The sequence below is a fragment of the Macaca mulatta genome, chromosome 14 (assembly GCF_049350105.2).
Source record: "Macaca mulatta isolate MMU2019108-1 chromosome 14, T2T-MMU8v2.0, whole genome shotgun sequence".
NCBI lineage: Eukaryota > Metazoa > Chordata > Mammalia > Primates > Cercopithecidae > Macaca > Macaca mulatta.
The window spans coordinates 129,130,761-129,145,181 of NC_133419.1; the positions used below are offsets into that span (position 1 = coordinate 129,130,761).

At 46.1% G+C, this 14,421-nt stretch overlaps 1 protein-coding gene across 6 annotated transcripts in view; it reads left to right on the top strand.

The window, feature by feature from the left end:
• FLI1 (Fli-1 proto-oncogene, ETS transcription factor) overlaps nucleotides 1–14,421 on the top strand; it is a 127,202-nt gene that overhangs the window by 87,153 nt on the left and 25,628 nt on the right. For all 6 annotated transcript variants that reach the window (XM_028834150.2, XM_028834151.2, XM_077964648.1 and 3 more), the window contains 2 exons: nucleotides 1,019–1,222; nucleotides 10,195–10,260. In XM_028834150.2, the coding sequence (XP_028689983.2) occupies nucleotides 1,019–1,222; nucleotides 10,195–10,260 (270 nt within the window). The remainder of the gene's footprint in view (nucleotides 1–1,018; nucleotides 1,223–10,194; nucleotides 10,261–14,421) is intronic.

Genomic DNA, 14,421 nt, shown 5'->3' on the forward strand with positions numbered 1-14,421 from the left:
AATTTTCACGATTCCCTTCCGCTTATGAGTCCTCAAACCACCGCCACACAATCCATTGCTTAGTAGTGGTGTGCCTGCCTACCTGTTTCATGGGAATGAGTATTTCTTGAAGGCAAGCGTCATGTAGTTTTATTCTATGATGAGGATATTTAAGGTGTTTATTGGACCTACTAACAATTGGTTGCCAAGTGAAGAGATGGGTTTCAGACTGTGATAAGTGATAAAAGAGTTCTGCCTACTGTGAACCTGCTGGAACTCATCACTTGTGCTGAAAGTGCAACATCCCCAACACACACACACACACACACACACACACACACACATTGAGAAGGCGAAGGAGGTATGAGTGTCCTACCACAGAGATGGCCTCAGTGGTTACCTTACCTGTGTTCACTCAAGAGCTGAAAGGTTCTCCCCGATACCATCTCTCATCTTTGGGTATTTAAATATCTAAAAACTGTTTTGGGGATGTCCTGGTAGAAATTTCAACACAGCTGTGCTCGAAAGGAGAAAATCTAGATTGGGTTTCTGTTCAGGACTAACACCACTGGGTTTTCAACTGCACAGATGGAATTGCAGTAAAAGCCTCTCTCTCTGTTTCTTTTCTGTAGCCATCTGAGGGATCCGTGTTCTTTCATGAAATCATTAATATTCTTGAAATACAGATGGTTCCCCTTTCCAGAGACATTGGTCCCGGGATCTGTGAAATTGTGTTTATTTTCATTTTGATGCCACCATTTCTCAGGCAAAGGTTTCAACTGCTCTCCAGAACTTTAAAGAGTGCTGTGTCAGGCTACGTAGTGGGGCAGCTAAGCACCTCCCTGGAGTGCTAAGTGGTTCAGGCAGCGCCAGATGCCATGGAGCCAGATGGCTGTTCCAGGGGGACCATCTGGAAGGGAGCTTTCCCAGAGAGAGAGAAGGGAGAGAAAGAGGGACAAGGGGTGAGGGAGGCTTCCTAAGCTCTCAGGGAGCCTCTACCTACCTGCAGCCCTTGCTAACAACATCTTCTCCTCTGCAGACCCTACACTGTGGACACAGGAGCATGTGAGGCAGTGGCTGGAATGGGCCATAAAGGAGTACGGCTTGATGGAGATCGACACATCCTTTTTCCAGAACATGGATGGCAAGGAACTGTGTAAAATGAACAAGGAGGACTTCCTCCGCGCCACCACCCTCTACAACACGGAAGTGCTGTTGTCACACCTCAGTTACCTCAGGGAAAGTAAGTGCCACGCAAGCGCCCAGGGCTGGGAGGAAGCTGCAAGGCCTGCTCGTTTCCCATGGGGCCAACCCAGGGAGAGGAAGTCAGTGCTGCCCGTTCAGGTTGGGCAGATGCTGCGGGAGCAGCACTGTGGGGCCTGTAGCGTTGCCAAGGTCACGTGGGCTCCTACAGACCCTGCGAGGGGCAGACCCAATCCTGAAGTGTCAAAGGAAGTAAAACGAGGAATGGAGAAAAATAGAGAGCTGTGACCTGGAGGGGGTCTGCCAGAGGCTGGTTACACTCTTCCCATGAGACTGCCTTTCCAGAAACTATCCCAATTTGAAAATAGATAGAGATGGGTTGTGCCCTGGCTGGTGTTTTCCTAAGTGATTATTTAAAATTCCTCCAGGAAACTCTACATTCAAGGCTTTTGGATTTAAGGTTTTGAAAACAATTTACATATTAGCTTCCTCTTAATCTTGGGATACTCTGGCACCCCCTAACCCCATTTGACAGGGCTGGTATCTGCACACTTCCTTGATAAGGAAGAGCAGTCACAGCTGCAGGTGTGTTAGGATCTGGAGACTTTCTTCTGGTACAGCTAAGAGAAGGAAAAGAGCTTTGGAAAGGGTGAGCTTAAGAAAGCAAGTGGGCAGTTGTCCAAGAGATTTATCTAATAAGAGGCACTCTAGCACCAAGTGCCCATCAGTCTGATACGAATTTCATTTGATATGAAATATACACAGAGCAGAAGAATGGAATTATTTTAGTTCCACTGGTAACCTCAGCCTGAACACTTTGCTGGAAATCCAGGCCAGGTGGTGTACCAGTGCTACCCCTAAGTATGGAAGGATTGTCCTGGGGCCTGAAAAGATGGTGCTAGGATCACAGGAACACAGGTATGGGCTCGCACTATGTAAGAGCATTCTAACAGCCCTGTGCAAAGACAGACAGGGCAGCCTTGAGATGCTATTTGTTGTGAATGGCCAAGGTAGCTGGGAGTCTTGCAGGAGGTTAGCTTTGGGCAGGTGATTGATGATTTTAAGCCCCCTTCACAAGTTGAGATCCTTAGACAGCACCTCTGGGACCTGCTTTTCCTGGACTGGCTGGCTCTGGGTTGGTGAGCTCTGTTTGCTCTCCATCATTCGGTGGACCTTTAACTCCCCTTCTTTGGAATCTACTGTCCCCTTCAGCCGCAGTGTTCCTCATGGGGCAGGGGCAACACGTGCTGGCTGGAGAAATGAAAAATCAAAAAAATGCCTTTGGAAGTTTCCACTGGTGCCTCTGTGCTCTCTGGTCACCTTTCCGAAGCGTCTGGTAACCAGTGCGGAAAGTAGATGATGCAGTGTATGTTAGCCCCGGAGCAATTACCTCATGTCTGAGTCTTGCTGTAACATGAGGTCAGCCCAAGAAACAATTTCAAACACGGGGACAATTTTCCACCCAGTTTTTCAGAGCTTTGGATAATTAGCATTTTCTAATTCATATTTTCAGCTTTTAACTGTTTGTGGAATTTTTAAAAATAAGGATCTTTGAACAGAGTCCCGCAGTGATCTAGGCAGGCCAGGGTGGGTGCATGGAGGTTAGCAAGAGAAGGAGAGACCAGCAAAGCAACCTGATTCCAGCAGGAGTTTGCAGGAACCCTGAGCCCTTTCTTTCATTTGCAGGAGTAGAGAGGACAACAGTAGCATAGATGGCATGCTCTGAACTGTTAGTTAAATGGTCTAGTGCTTTGAGACTCCTTGGCAGATGCCCTTGTTGGTAGAATGTTCAAGGCATTCTCTCCATGTGGAGAAAGCCGATTCATGCCATATGACCCCGGGGCCCTAACCAGTCCATAAACAGCCCAAATCCCCCTAGTACTTCCTGCCACCAAACCATGGAAGCACAGATGCTAGAGTGAGACAAATGCCCGAGAAGGTGGTCCCTGGTAGAGAGACCTTCTATTGGAGAAGAGCAGATAACAAGGTTGAAGTGGAGGTGCAGAGGATGGCATTTTGGGGGGTATAGCATGGCAAGAAAAAGTGAATCTCTTCTTTCTTTTTAAGAATATTTATAGACAGAAAATGCCCCCCAATCAATAAAAATGTTAGGTTTCCCAAAAGGGACTTATTAGTGGAGCATATTTCCAGAGCGGAGACGAGGTGGAATCCAGCTTGTGTACTGAAGACATTTGAACATGCAGGGCGGATATCCAGAGTTGAAGATGGTGGCTAACAGTAGCACATCCACAAGGTGGGAAGTAGTTATTCTGCCATTAAAATGATTATCGGGAAACACCATGAGAAGTGCTTAGGATATGATGTTGGGTGGAAAAGCTCATTATAAAGTGGTCTGTGCACTGATAGAAAAGCCATGTCTGCCTACGAAAGCAAAAAATTAAAATAGTTGTGTTAAATTTAAAAAAAAAAAAAAAAAAACTTGCCCCAACATAGTATTGAAATATCCTTTTGAGGAACCTAGACTTAAAATGATCCACTGTCAGGGAAAAGGCTTTTAGATTCATGCTGCTTTTTAATTGGTGTCTACCTTGGGGTTCCAGCCTTGGGGACCCTCTAGTGTGAGGTGGTGGCTGGCTGCTAAGCGCCTGCAGGAGGCCATGTGCTGGCGATCGCGTCTGCTCTGTCTCTGCTCTGGATTGCTGGGAACTCCCCAGTGACAACCAGCACTTTAAACCCTTTTAAAGCCTTCAAACACTTTATTGTTTTTCCAGACTGACTTCCAGTGGATGTTTTGTGCTCAGGAGGAAGGCCAGTGCTTGTGGACAGTTTGAGGCCATGAGTCAAGGCAAGGGGAGAGGGTGCTGATTCTTTGTGCTTTATCATCTTGTCCTTTTGTTGGAGAGGAAGGTGGGGCTCAGATATTTCCACCTTAGCAAGAGATGGAAGGAAAATAGCTGAGATCCTTCACTCCGGTGGAGGAAGTGCTGCCGGGCGAAGGAAAGTTGATAGAGCAGAACTGGGGACCTGAGCCTGTGGCTGGTTGGAAGTCAGGAGACTCCAAGTTGGTGGCACTTCTCTGATCTAATCTTTCTGGGGCTTAGTAGAAAGTCTAGAAAAAGGAAAACTTCATAGGATAAGAAGCTTTGGCACCAAATTTACATTTTGGTGAAAATGTAAATTTCACTTGACTGTTTATTCTAGTGGTCTGGGAGGGGAGCTAGACTTTTACATTTTAAATGCAAATATATTTTCCAGGGTGGAGAAGAAAGAGCAGTTTCCTAAGCCCCTACAGACCCTGTCTGATGGCCAGGCGTGCTAGGGAGGTGTTTGTTCTTCATACCTGGGTGTGTCAGCTGTGCCAGAGGAGCTGTGTCACACGCTGCCCACCCTCCACCCCCCCACCCCCGGCCACAGGAAATGCAAGGAGGACTGTGATGACGGGGTGGCCACGGTCCTTGTGGTCATTCCCATGGGTCCTGGGAAACTCCAGGGTCTACACCTGTCAACCCCAGCACTTTGGGAGGCTGAGACGGGTGGATCACCTGAGGCCAGGAGTTTGAGACCAGCCTGGCCAACGTGGTGAAACCCTGTCTCTACTAAACATACAAAAATGAGCCAGGCGTGGTGGTGGGCTCCTGTAATCCCAGCTACTCCGGAAGCTAAGGCAGGAGAATCGCTTGTATCTGGGAGGGGGAGGCTGCAGTGAGCTGAGATGGCACCACTGCATTCTGGCCTGGGTGACACAGGGAGGCTCCGTCTTCAAAGAAACAAAGGTTGCCCCCTTGTGGACGACTACCTACAATACCCATTTTAAAGCTGAAACCACTGAGGCCCAGACAGCTTCAGAAGTTGGTTCAAAGGCGTCCAGCCAGTTGAGAGCACCTGGTGTCTAACACTCAGGCGTCTGGAGTCCCAGTCCCTGGCCTTGCGCTGCCGACGTCCCCCCGGCCCTGGAGACAGCAAGCCAGCCTGCGCCACACAGGCAAGGCAGCCTCACTCCCGCCCGGCCTTCCACGTGGACAGCCCGGCCACTTCCCCCACGGCATTTTCTGTTGTCATTTGTACCAAGAGATAAATGCTTTCCAAAAACTTTCCTGTGGCCTCCTGGAAGAAGGCCGATTAAGCCAAACCTATCGCCACGCTAACTTTGTCCTTCTCTTGGCCTGACTGTCGGCCCCACCAGTATCTCTCCCAGACACACCCCCTGTGGCAGAGGAGCCTTCGCAGCAGCAGCTGCGGGAACGAGATTTGTCCCTTCTCAGGCCAAGGCGGGGATGGACCTCGAAGAAACGGAGGGCGCAGGGCGGGCAGTTCAGGCGCAGGGCCGCTGGGGGGAGTTTGCGCATGTCTGGGAGCCCCAGGCTCCTGGGGAGGAGGGGAGGCAGGAAGAAAAAGAGCCTTTTTTAAATTTTACAAACAAGTTGGTTTTGTATGTCTATCTGGGTCTGACCTGGAAAAAGTACTAAGAAACTGCGTCTTCAAACAGTGGCTGCTCAAAAGAATGAAATATACTGCGCGACGGGGAGACCACAGAAAAGGTGCCTATCTTGATTCCCATTTTTAATTTAAACTTTAATGGAAAACACATTTTGCGTTTTGTGGTCTACCTGCAGCCTCAGATGGTCGGGCAGAGGTTTTGAGTCTGGGCAATTAAGCTGGTGCAATCTTATCACTTCCAGGCCAGGGTTTGACCAGTGAGGGAGAACAGAATTCCAGCTGAACAAAAGGTCGGGTTTCCCTGGACTCAGTAGTCAGCCAGGATTGTTGTTAAAAGATCCCAGAGCCTTTCACCCTCCCGCTCCCGCACCCTCAGCCAGAGCTATGGATATAGCAGTGCAGCCCAGAGAAAAGGGAGACCTGGATTCAATAGGCTGGCTGTGAGGGGGCACTGGTGAATTCTATGGTCACAGCGAGGCAGGAGACAAAGGCTTTAGCACTGGGACTCTTGTGTCCCCTGGCCCAGGTGTCCCCGATGAAAAGCAGGTTAGGTTGGGGGAACGTGAAGCAGCAGAAACCATGATTGTTGGGGTTCTACCCCACACCTGCAAAGCCTCACACTGCTCACTCTCCTCTCCTTTCAGATCCAGGTACTGTCTCTAGCAGCAGATGGATTCAAACATAGAATGGAAAACGATCTTTTCCGCATGCTTGCAGTTTGGGAAGGCCATTCTGTTCTCAGCAGGAACTACTTTATGCTTTTTAGAGCAAAAATGCCCCAATAAATAGATATACGTATATGCATACACACCCATATGCAAATATATACATACAAACACACATACAGAAACTTACAAATAACCAAGTAGGCAAATCTTGTACTTCAGTTTGAACTGAACTATAACACAGAAGTGCAGAAATCATTAAGTGCGCTACTTGAGGCGTTATCATGAAGTGAATCCACTCACTCGCATAAGCACCTCCCAGGTCAAGGAGTAGAATTTCAGCCCCCTGCACCCTCTCTCCACCCCACGACCACTTCCTCCCCAAAACTAACCACCACCCTGCCTCCCAAGCCCATAGGTGAGTTTTGCCTGTTTCTACGATTTAGTCTGGAGAAGGGTGGGGTCTGTCGGACTGAGGATAGGTTTTGTGGACAGACCAGGATGGGGGTCCTGCCTCCTGCAGTCTCTGACTGTGTGATCCTCGGAAAATGATATGACTTCGCTGACTGTTGCTCTTCTCATCTGTAAAAAGGAATAAGGGAATGCTGGTCTGCGTGGCTTATGCAAGGATTAAGTAAGAGAATAGATGGCAAGCGTCTGGCACACTGTGCATGTTCCGGGAGCGTTGCATCCCCCACTTCACCGTGGCTTGTTTACCCTGAGGTGCTGGTATCAGGAAGGATGGGGAGCTCAGCAGCACAGGCCTGTGGCGGTGTCAGGCCAGAAAGAGCCTCAAGGGCAGAAGAAAGCAGTCCAAAGCCACAGAGAGGGAGGCTGGGCTCCAGGAGGACCTGCCTGCGTCGGACCAAGTTCCTTAAGAAAACAGAGCCTGGGGAACTGATGAAGTAGAAATTGGAGAAGAGGAGGGAATCTGGGTCCCTTGGGTGAGAGGCCAGATGCCCCCAACCAGCCCCTGCTTGGGGAAGGCAGCCTCTCCTTCTAGGAGTGAAACTTGAACCGAGAACAGTCTTTAGGGCAAAATCCTCTTCCTAGGTTGCCATGAAATATGTATTTCATGCAAGCTTTGGAGAGGTCAAATGACCCTTTCTCTTGGCTTTCTGGGAGTTTCCTGTGGAATTCATGTGTGCCCAAAGAAGAACTTTCACCAAGGGGGAAATGTAATAAATGTGGTTTATCTAAGGTTCGTGCTTTCGGCTACATCTGCACTAATGACTCAGGCAGTTTGCTCCTCAGAGACCATCATTTTTCTTTATTTGCTCCAGCAGTGAGGTTTCAGCCTGAGGGAGAGAACATCAGGGACAGAGAGGCAAGCATTCTTGGTCCTGCTTCTGGGATTTTTTTGTATTCCCTCGGAACGTTTGGTTCCATTTCTTCACTTCCTTCCAGTCGTGCCGGATTATTTCTTATTGCAGCAGAACCCATTCATAACTTTAATCGGAGGACAAGACTAATGCTCAGTAAACGCATGTATAAAGAGAACTATTGTATGTAATTGTGACATCTGTGGGAGAAAGGATGTAAAAATAGTAATGATCATAGCTAGCATTTATGGAACACTTATGAGCCAAGGTCCATTCTGAGCACATTACATGCATTATTTGATTTAATCTTCACAATGCCACTAAGTGGTATTCACCCATTTTGCAGATGAGAAACTGGTGGCTCAGAGAGATGAGAGAAATCAATGGAGAGCACAAAGCTAGTCAGTGATAAGACGCAGGTCTAATTTTAAACTCTCATTTGCTTAATAAACATGCAGTCATGCTTTGCTTCATGATGGGGATAGCTCATCTTCATGTGAATACCACAAAATGTACTGACACAAACCCACATGGCATAGCCTACTACACACTAAGGCTGTATGCTACAGCCTGTGGCTCCTAGCTTACTAACCTGTATAGCATGTTATTGTACTGAATATGGTAGGCAATTGTAGCACAATGGCAAGTATTTGTACATCTAAACATTTAAAAGATACAGTAAAAATACACTATTACTGCTGTCAAATATGTGGTCCATCTTTGCCCAAAACATCATTTTTTGCTGTGTGACTATTAACAGGAACTTGTCCCGGCCTTACTTTGTCATTGATATTCTTGAAAATGGAATAACCAAATGTAGCTGGCTCTTGAATGTTACATTCATGTGACTGTCTCATTTCTAACATGGCATCCACATAGCCACACTTTGGCATACAGAGGGCTCAATACACCCCCATCATCCCCCTTCTTGTTTCCGTCTAGAGCTGCTGCAGAGCTAGAACTAACAGTCATGTTCTAGGCAGTTGGACAATTCTTATAAAATTCTCTTCCTTGGCCGGACGCGGTGGCTCACACCTGTAATCCCAGCACTTTGGGAGGCCAAGGCAGGCAGATCACCTGAGGTCAGGATTTCAAGACCAGCCTGACCAACATGGAGAAACCCCATCTCTACTAAAAATACAAAATTAGCCGAGCGTGGTGGCACATGCCTGTAATCCCAGCTACTGGGGAAGCTGAGGCAGGAGAATCGCTTGAACCTAGTAGGCGGAGGTTGCAGTGAGCTGAGATCGTGCCATTGCACTCTAGCCTGGGCAACAAGAGCGAAACTCCATTTCAAAAATAAATAAATAAATTCTCTTCTTCATCGCCTGGCTTGGGTAGTGCACACATTTTCTCTGAGGCACACAACCAAACGCCCACAGCTGGGTGAGGTGGCAGCTCCATTTCTGCATCCCTTCCATGACTGGAGACTAAAAATAGGAGTGTCTGACAGCCCATTCCCACCCCTGGCACCCAAGCCAGTCCACTCGGCCACAGGGAGCAGGGAAAAGCGTTGTTTAGAAGAATTTTCTTAGCCTCGAACACATGTGTTGAACTTACGGTATGTTTTGTAAAAGCAGATCCCAGCCCTAGTTTCGAGAGCTCTTTAAGATTTCCCTAGGAGAGTCTCAAAGAGAATGGCAAAAATGCCTAAATTTCACAAATTACAACCTTGAATTCACTTTAAACAGAGAAACAAATCTAGTTTTAGGAAAGAAGGGGGAATATGTTTTCCATGCAACAACAGCAAATTATTCTTTCAAAGTTCTGGGTATAGAAGAGGTATGCATTGAAGTTGAATTTTTAAAGATTGGATATCAGCATTCTGAGATTACAGAAAATTCAACGCATGACTCTTCAGGTTCAGTGCGTGCTCTTAGACATAGGTGAAGGGAAGCAAAAGTTCCTATTGGAATACTACCACTCATCTCCTCCCCAACTCCCAGCGCCCCTCCACCAGCAACAGATACCCGTGCACCTTACCCTCACCTGGGAAAGGAGCCATGTGTATGTAAACCCAAAGGATACCATAGCAGGAAGGAGCGATACTAGCTGCAAACTATAAGCTGCAGGCCAAATCTGGCCCATGGGCAAAACAACAAAAACTAAGAAGACTGTGCAACAGAGACTGTAGTTAGCCTATAAAGCCAAAATATTTACTCTCTCCTTTTGATAGAAGAAGTTTGCCAACCTCTGCTCTAGTTCAAGAAAAAAAATCAAAATCTAGACATGTCAAGTCACTCACCAACTGTCACATGGTGAATTAATAACAACTGGAACAGACCTGGGTTTACTGATTCTCAGTGCTGTGTTCCTATCATGAGATGGCACAGACCAGAACGTTTCAGAACGATGAATATGGCAGCTCAGGGGTCATGCTGTCTGTTTCCCCAGAGAGCATTTCATTCCAATGTATTCTGTCTCTTTACTCCGTAAAGTTATTACAGGCCTGTATGATTGTCTCCGAGCAAACGGATTCCATTCGCTTTTCCTTTCTTTCTAGGAGTCCTCTGTCCCTCTTCCCCTCTCCCCATCTCTTTCCCTTTCCACTCCCTCCTCATGTCATCTCCTACTCTTGATCTCAGAAGAACATTTTGGTGATAACCTGTTTATGTTTTGCCTCTCAGGTTCACTGCTGGCCTATAATACAACCTCCCACACAGACCAATCCTCACGACTGAGCGTCAAAGAAGGTAAGTTTGTTCTTTTGTGCACTTAAAATTTTCTTCTGAACCAGACATGACACAGTCCCATGCAGTTAAGGTTGACGCAAAAAACCAGCTTGTTCCACTCAACTTTTCCTAGCATACAAAGACGAGAAGCCAAAGACTTTTGCCACTTGTGCTACCAGTTGCAAAAATACAGTAAAGAAGGTCTTACAGTATCTTGTAATAATATCACAAAGATACAACTTGAAGTTGTCATTCCATGCAGGAAAACATGTTACATTTAGGATAAAATGAATGCTGCTTACTTTCAAAGTTGAAAGTTGGGAGTTTTCTCTGATGAAAATAATGAAATGAGGATTTCAAGGATTCCAGCATGTCTACCCTTAAAGGTTTTTTTCCGAAGAAATTTTAGCAGCCGGTCATAGTGGCTCACACCTGTAATCCCTGCACTTTGGGAGGCTGAAGTGGGCGGATCACTTGGGGTCAGGAGTTCGAAGACCAGCCTGGCCAACATGGCAAAACCCCCATCTCAGCTAAAAATACAAAAATTAGCCAGGCATGGTGGCAGGTACCTGTAATCCCAGCTACTTGGTAGGCTGAGACATGAGAATCGCTTGAACTCAGGAGGCAGAGGCTGCAATGAGCCGAGATCACGCCACTGCATTCCAGCCTGGGCGATAGAGTGAGACTCTGTCTCAAAAAAAATTTTAGCAATGTCAATACATTTTTTAAATGGTGGCTTAAGGGTTTGGTCTGGTTTGGTTTGGTTTTGTTGAGAAAGAAAACTGCCTCAGCAAATGCTCTTTGCCAACGAAGATTTTAGTAAATGTCACAATAGCATTGCTCAGTGTCTTTATGAAACGTCATGAGGAGTGGTTCCGATACTGTGTTAGATTTCAGGCATAATTCATGGTACCTGGTTTAAAGGAGAAAAAATGTGAATGCATAATTATTAGGAATCAGAGAGAGACTGGAAAAAATACTTGCATGGCATGGCAAAAATTCCACAGAGGAGGGGACTTTTGAATAGGAGCTGGAAGAATAAATAATAAGAGTGTGGCAGGCACTCTGTCCTCCTTGGCTCGCTCTCTGTCCCCAGTTTTTCTCTAACTCACCTTCCCCATAATATAGAAGAAAGGCACAAGCTCTCAGGATGAGTTACGTATAGCGCAGCATAGCATAACCTTTCAGAGAAACAAAGGCTCTTCTAAGGAAAGACCATTTGGCTCAACATCCGCATGGGGTGGGAAGGAAACAGAGACCCAAAGGCACTCGCTGGGTGTCTTGCCCAAGGTTACAACTTGATCACATAGAAATTTGTGTTTCCTGTTAACAATTTATAATTGAATAATGACCAGAAGGTTTAGTGGAAGAGTTATACCACAGAATGAATCCACTTTTAAATATTTATGTTTTTTCATTTGCTTCCTTCTCTCCTATCCCACCCTGAGCCAGTCCTGTTTCTGCCACTGTTTTTCCTTTCCAAATCAGATTTCTTGAGTTTTGTCATGAAAACTGAATTTCTATGGATTCATTCTGCATTGTGAGTCAGATTCCACTGGATGACCTATTTTAATATGCTGTTGCAAATGTCTGTAAGACAGAAAATATATTTTAGTGGCAAACGCATTAGATTGAAGGTCAGGGCACCTTTGGCTTCCCGTGAGAAAATCACTTCAGACCCTGAACCTCAGTTTCCTGTCAAATGAAGGGAGGAACTTGGTCAGCAAGAGGCCAGCCCTGACTCTGGAGCTTCTAAGGAGATGACAGGAGCCACATTGCGAGGGCTCAAGAGCCACTGTCCTTTGATTTCTTTCACATATTGAGTTGTATTTCATTTGTGGATAGGGATCCACAAATGGAAGGGAGGAAAAAAGAAGGGGAAAATGACTGCAGGGAGAGAAAGAGAGAAGGAAGGGAAGGGAAGGAAGATAGGGAGGGAGGGAAGCAAGGCTATAAGGAAGGAAGGAAGGAAGGGAAGGAGGGAGGGAGGGTTGGGAGGAGCCCTAACCTCTGAACTGCTGAATTCGAATTTTTGTAAGTTTCTCCAACACTTCAGGCTACAACCTGCTACCAACATCAGAATTAGCCAGTGAGGCTCTGAAGCAGAGCTAATGAAAGCTTTTCTGATACTGGGCTTCAGATATAGGGTTTAGTTTAGAAACTGGTTTATCCAAATTGAAATGTGTTGCTAACCACCTCCTTCCTCCTCCTCCTCCTCCTCCTCCGCAGGTCTTATTGTTCAGCCCTGTCCTCTACCTGCCATACGCATTTCCTTCCCTTGGCCCTTTTGTGTTTAGGGAGTACATTTGTAACACTGCTGGCTCATTCAGGCTTATTGTGGGAGCAGCTCCCTCTTGCTGGGTAGCAACCCCTCTTCTGAAATGAATTAACTGTAGTATCCAGGCAAACGCACACTGCCAGGACCTTATTCAGGTGGTGCCGGCATTTATCTCCCAACATTGGGCCTGGCCTCTAGAGACGATTAAGCCTGTGCTTTGCAGGTGCATCTTTTGTCCCCAGTAAAGCTCTCCACTTGAGCTGTCTTGCTCTTCTATGCCTTCCCCTTGTGAGGTGCTCTGAATCTGTCTGAACGACCCATCAAGCCACAAAACAAAGTACATTAGCAAGACAAAGCTAGCCAAGCCCTCCCTCTCTCCCTCCCTGCCTCCTCCCCACCTCTCACTGGCTCTCCTGCTCTGCTCTAAACACTATCTATTAGCTATTAGAAGACATCAGGCAACCTTGGCTCCGTCTTCTTTGAATAAGACACACACAGCCCCAAACAAATCCAGAGTTCATCAAGAGCACCAGAGGTCTGTGTGTGTGTGTGTGTGTGTGTGTGTGAGTGCACACTGGTGCAATCCACAAAGGGCAGGTGCTGACATCAAGCACAAAGCAAGGAAATTGAGGAGATGCTGTCTGTTAATGTGTCTTCAAAGCGCTTATCAAATTAGAATGGCTTTTTGCTTTAAAATTGTATAATCACCCTTCCAGCTTGTCTCTTGAAAATGGCTGCAATCTCTAGGGGGTTTTTGTGCCCAGGAAGTAAGACTAGATTTTAAAAATTAATTTAGAACAATCTTTAAGCCCCTTTAAATTAAATATTCTATGGACATGGATTGGATCCAGCTAGCGCAGTTATGCTCTACCTTTAGTTTATCAAGGCTAATGCCCTTAAAAAATAAATTAGGATAAAAGCTATTGTTATCCATTTACAATAGCAGCCACAGCTGTCACCTATAAAGGGTTTTGGAATATATCAGACACCTTCACATGCTTTGCTTTGGAGCCCTGCACTGGGTCTTTGAAGTAGATATTATTATCTCTATTTTGCAGACAAAGAAAGTGGGGTTCAGCACTATTAAGTGACTCACTGAAGGGTACACAGCTACGCAATGGCAGAGCAAGGACTCAAACCAGGTTAGAGGATTAGACTAGAAGCCCCTCACTTTCTGGCAAATACAGCTTTTCTCTTCCAGCTGCCTTTCTGCAAAAGCAATACCTACCCTAAAAGTAACTTGGGCAAAGATGTGAATGTTTTGCATTACTTGATTTCTGTCCATGCGGTTTTCCCACTATCAGCTCCAACTTCATCCCTAAACTCTTCTCTTTCCAAAGATGAACCGATACATGACTTATGGTTGGCATCAGGCCTTAGTTCTGAGAGCACAGAGAATCACCTGGAGATCTTTAAAAATACTGACCCTAGGACAAATATTGCATGAGCCCACTCATAGGCGGTAACTGTCAAGTTTATAGAGCCAGAAGGTAGATGGTGGTTACCAGGAGTGGCAAGGAGTGGAAATGTGGAATTAGTGTTTAATGGGTAAGAGTTTCCATTTGGGAAGATGAAAAGGTTCTGAAGATGGATGGTGGTAATCGTCACACAACATTGTGAAGGTACTTAATGGCACTAAATTGTACACTTAAAATGGTTAAAATGGTAAGTTTTATGTTACATATTTTACTAAAATTTTGTAAATGCAAAAATTAAAATAAAAAAATACTGATGCCCAAGCGCCAAAAAATGACGCATTAATTCAGAATCTCCAACGATGACTCCTGGGCGTTGGAAATCTTTTAGAGCTCTCCAGGTTATTCCTATAAGCCAAGCTGCAGCCAAGCTAGAGGAGCCTGCTTTATAGAACAGAGACAACTGGAGAGAAATGAGGCCCATTTAGA